This window comes from Penaeus japonicus, unplaced genomic scaffold, assembly GCF_977035675.1.
Source record: "Penaeus japonicus unplaced genomic scaffold, GWHDUDI00000001_assembly GWHDUDI00000031, whole genome shotgun sequence".
In the NCBI taxonomy this organism is placed as follows: domain Eukaryota; kingdom Metazoa; phylum Arthropoda; class Malacostraca; order Decapoda; family Penaeidae; genus Penaeus; species Penaeus japonicus.
In genome coordinates this window covers 6,230,343-6,235,342 of record NW_028234433.1, presented here as the reverse complement: position 1 = coordinate 6,235,342, position 5,000 = coordinate 6,230,343, and the positions used below count along the sequence as shown (strand labels likewise).

At 34.0% G+C, this 5,000-nt stretch overlaps 1 protein-coding gene across 1 annotated transcript in view; it reads right to left on the bottom strand.

Moving 5' to 3' along the window:
• The window catches only part of CSN1b (COP9 signalosome subunit 1b), a 19,856-nt gene that overhangs the window by 7,026 nt on the left and 7,830 nt on the right, over positions 1 to 5,000 (bottom strand). Inside the window, exons 2-9 of the mRNA XM_086555600.1 lie at positions 4,643 to 4,732; positions 4,212 to 4,393; positions 3,667 to 3,832; positions 2,588 to 2,749; positions 1,813 to 1,896; positions 1,329 to 1,418; positions 538 to 686; positions 155 to 260 (exon numbers count right to left, since the gene is read on the bottom strand). Coding sequence (XP_086411726.1) covers positions 155 to 260; positions 538 to 686; positions 1,329 to 1,418; positions 1,813 to 1,896; positions 2,588 to 2,749; positions 3,667 to 3,832; positions 4,212 to 4,393; positions 4,643 to 4,732 — 1,029 coding nt within the window. The remainder of the gene's footprint in view (positions 1 to 154; positions 261 to 537; positions 687 to 1,328; positions 1,419 to 1,812; positions 1,897 to 2,587; positions 2,750 to 3,666; positions 3,833 to 4,211; positions 4,394 to 4,642; positions 4,733 to 5,000) is intronic.

Sequence of the window (5,000 nt, the reverse complement as noted above, 5' to 3'; positions counted from 1 at the left end):
AAGGATATCAAAAGTTACGACTAGGTTTTGTTTTGTTCATCAATAACATTTAAGTATATAACACAGATGAAGTTATTTTTTTCACAGAATATAGTATTACAATTATCATCAGCATTATCTTGATTACCACATTATATGTAAAATGGCCACAAACCTTCAATTCATCTAAGAGCTTGAGGCAGGAGGCATACTTTGACTCGTAGAACTTAAATATGATATCCCGTAATTGAGGCTCAACTTCCAGGAACAGTTTAAAAGAACTGCAAATAATATAATAGCATTAGGTTAAAACAGGAAAGAGTTTATGTCATAACATCTTCAGTCTTTTGAAAATTCATCATTGAAGCTTAAGAAGCAACTGTTTTATTCCCATGTATAGCAAGGTGATGCTATTTTTTGTCTTTTTATTATGAGTAGATTCAAAACATACATAAATTTAATGGAAAGATAGAGACTTAAAAAATAAAATAAAACAGTAACATTAACATGATTAGCAAAATCATTTCTATACAAAAGCAAGCAAGAATACAACCTCACCTGCTAGAAATAACAAGTTTCTGTAGTTCCTGACGAGAAAAGGTGGCCAGAGCGCAGAGGCCACCATACATGGCTACATTTGATGTGGATAGAAGATCAGGGAAGTCACATGCATCCAGCTGCGCTCCCAAGAAACTTTTGGCTGCTGCCTGCAAATGAAAAATAAAGCTAGAATTAAGAGAGAAATCTGAGAGAAGATCATATTTGTTAGGAGTGAAAAAGGAGCTATTCTAAAATATTTTTTGCTCTAAACAAATTTAGCCTTATGTGGAAGGATTAACCCATTGCAAACAGGTGTCATGACATCCACGACACAAAAGTTTTTGGCCTGACAGCGGGAGCCACAACATACATGACGATAGTTGTCACAGCATTTTTTAGACCAATTGGAGCCAAAACAGCCCCATCAGCAATGGGTTAAAGGTGGAAAGTTGGAAGGTGAAAATAAAAAATCGCACAATGGAATAATTCATTGATTACCAACAAAAATCTTCAGAAAAACAAAAAAAGGTTTTACATTCTAATTACATCAAGTTCCCACGAGCATGTGACTCTTATGATTAAATAAATATTTATTAGAATATAAATCATCAATAATAATAAAGATGATAATAATGATGATGATAGTAATAATAATAATAATAATAATAATAATAATAATAATAATAATAATAATAATAATAATAATAACAGTAATAATAACAAAAATCAAAATAACAACAATAAATAATAATAATTTCAAAAATGAAAACAAACAAAAAAATTGGTGATACCATATACTTCTTTCATACCTTATATTTTCTTGTAGCAAGCTGCGCTAAACCAGCAGCACAGGTGAGTTTTGTCTGGATCACAGCTGACTGGTCTTTGTTACTGCTTGGCTGGAAAAAGGGAGTCCCTCGTCAGACACATTAACAAATAATGGGAATTTTAGTCTGAAAGTTTTTTTTTTCTTTTTTGTTTTCAAGCTAGCAAAAATCAATGTAATGTCAATCACCCATTAAAATACACATTGTTATCATCCCTTGAAATACACATTGGCATTACAAAAACGTAATTCATCATGGAATGTAATGTAAGCTTCAATAATAAAAGGAGAAATAAATAAACAAATAAAAAAATCATAACAACAAGAAATATATGTACATATATACATGAAATAAACTGCAGCCTATTGTAAATTAAAAAGCAAAAGCCAAATCTTCATATAGGTAACTTTTAAATTTGAAATTGCAAATTTGTCAACTTGCAATGTGACACAAAAACATGACTCACCCTAGACTCAGATGCCTCAGGAGTTGCTTGGGCTTTGCTAACATAGCTCAATACGTGTGACCAATTGTTTAGGTAAATTGAAACCTGAAATGATAAAGAAAGTTTAAAAAGGAAGTTTAATACAAAAATATTGGCTGGAAAGTTTATGAACATTATATCTTTTATACAAGTGCAAAACATCAATGGCACACCAGAGCCATTGTAAACCCATACACTCTGAAATTAATGGAAGCTAATGGGACTCAGGAACACTCAGTTAGGCTAGTAGTAATCTTTTTAATATGGCATTGGGTCAAGGTTTGGTAAATAAGGATAACAAATTATATTTCATTTTGATGAATTGTATCATAACATCCTGAATACTGCCAAAGAGATCAAGAGAAAGAGAAAACCTAGAATTATAATTTCTTTTGTAATGACCACTCACCCTTTTTATTATGGTGATGAGTTTATTCTTCCTATGATAAAATATGATTACTTACTTTATAATCATTTTATAAGTCTAAAGTCTTGTATTAAACATACCACACAGAGTTTGGCTATGAAAATTAAATCTAAAGATCAAGATCAGGACACTAAGAAATAATCAATTAATCAATTTATGCTCTTTAATCTAATCAACCCAATTCCTGACTTACAAATCATCAACATCCTATATAAATTAAGTTTTTCAGTTTAACCATAAAGATGAATACCTTTCACCACATACTTGAAAAAAAATAATCTCTCACCCTGAAATCCTCAACCAGCAAATACAAACTCCTTGAAAACTTGCCTTAATCACGTTAAGACACATGTTGATAATGTGTCTGAAGGAAGTGCAGTAATCCCGTGCGCGTGAGTAACACTTGAGGGCATTGGAGAGGTCACCACAGTCAAGGTAGTGATCACCAAGGTCATCATGACCTCGCCGAATAGATTCCTTGATACTATTAACCTGTGGGAGAGAGAGAGAGAGAGCTGGTCACTTTAATCTTGTGATTCTTTACATCCTGTTCATTTTTAATACAGAGAGGAAAAAAAAAGATGCCAGGGTGGTTTTGGCTATGCCTAAACTTAACCCCAGGGCCAGAGTGACAGCAATAATAAAAGCCATGACGTGATATCATGTCCCTGCCACCACATGACGTGATATCACATTATCCATTATTAACCTGTTAACAATGAGTAACAAGATATCACTTCAAGTGGTGGCAGTGTCAGCCGCAGGGTCGAGAAATTTTGTTGTGGCTATCCTCCTGGCCGGCACACCGGGTGCTCAGGCGTATAGTGCTTGGCCGCAGCCAATGCGGGCGAGAATCCTGAGGTTAACACGTTTGATATATCCCGGTGTTTCGACCACTTGGAGCCAAAATAGCCCCATCGGCAACAGGTTAACATTTATGGAAGGATAAGTTTGAGAGCAGGTATCCTGAACCTAACCCACCACAGGCTTCTTGGGACTACATATTTCATCATAGATCAAAGGATACCACATGTAAACAAGTCCTTCATTTCCTTGAATATGAAGTAATGATCTCACCTATTTACACCATTCCCTGAATTTTCATTAAAAAATATCATCATTACTATTATCATTACTACACTTAAACTATTATCAATAATAGCAATAGGAAAAATGACATCAGTAGGTTATCAATAATAGCAAAAGGAAAAATCACATCAGGAGATCTATTAGGGATGCCTAATCATCCCTTGGTGCTTAGGCACTTGTGGAACCATCTAAGTTAAAACAAAAACATATTGGAGGGTCCAATCCTGGTTGTCAATGGGTTAACCATCTCTAAATCTCTCTTACATCCCCTTTACAACCACAATTTTCGACCACCTGCTCTCTTGGAGTGACATCCTTACCTTAGAATTCTTTAAATCTGTGTCCAATTTCTCAAGCTTGAGTGCAGCTTTTTTGGCACGAGATTCAACCCATTGCATGTCAAGGGCAGGTAGGTTTGCCACAGAGCCCCCTCCTACCTGACCCCCAGCTATATCTGGTAGACTAGCATTCCCTGCATTTGCTCCGCTGAAAAAAAAGATGTGAAAATCAGAACTACTGGAATTCACGAAAGTCAGAATACACTCCGACAAATGTTATGAATGATATAAATGAGTGTTCTAATAATTTTGTGAGGTTTTATATGACTATAACTTGATAGGAAATATATTAATACAAACATAGTTGCTTGAAATATGGATTAATAGAAAAGATGATCCTTTGTAGGTGTTGCATAGTTTCATCTTAGATGTAGAATTCTCTTCAAAATCAATCATCATCTTTTATAGCTTTTAGTATCTGCCCCTGAAATTAATGTCAGTCAGGATACAGGAACTTTTCTCTCTAATTCTCTCTTTTTTTTTCTTTCTTTTTACTTAGACTAAAACCAGAACAAAAGTAAACATACCTAACTGCCTCCTGCAACTTCCGGTGGAGTTGTGTGTATAGGTTGACATTGTATGTAGTCTGTACATAATGTATGGCCATACGCAGGGCTTCTACACGAAGTTGAGGACATCGGTCAGCTATAAAGATGAGACGTTGCAGTTTTGCTAAACCCGTGTAGCTGTTGGCATATGTCTCTAGGTCCTGTGAAATGACAAACAAAAATGAATACCATATCTATAAATCACACACAAAAATCAAGAAGTCACACACACACACACACACACACACACACACACACACACACACACACACACACACACACACACACACACACACACACTAAAAAAAAAAAAATTATACACAACTCAATCAAACTTGATAAGCTATAGCTTTAGTTAGCAAAGGGTCAACTCATCCAGCAAGAAAACTAACCAGTGTCTTGTTACTCACCAAGGACGTGCTCTCCACAATAACAGGCTCTTCTTCCGTGTTGTCATTTTCCTCTACAGCCATATCAATTACCATTGGCTCTACATTGTTCTGGAAAATATTGACAATCATTATTGACAAAATCAATTGTTATTCATTGTGTACATGTATGTATATATACATGTATATACATATATCTACATATACATACATGGATGGACATATAAATATACATACATACATACATACATATATATACACATACATATACATATATATATACATATACATATATATATATATACATATACATATACATATATATATACATATACATATTATATATATATATATATATAATATATATAATATATATATA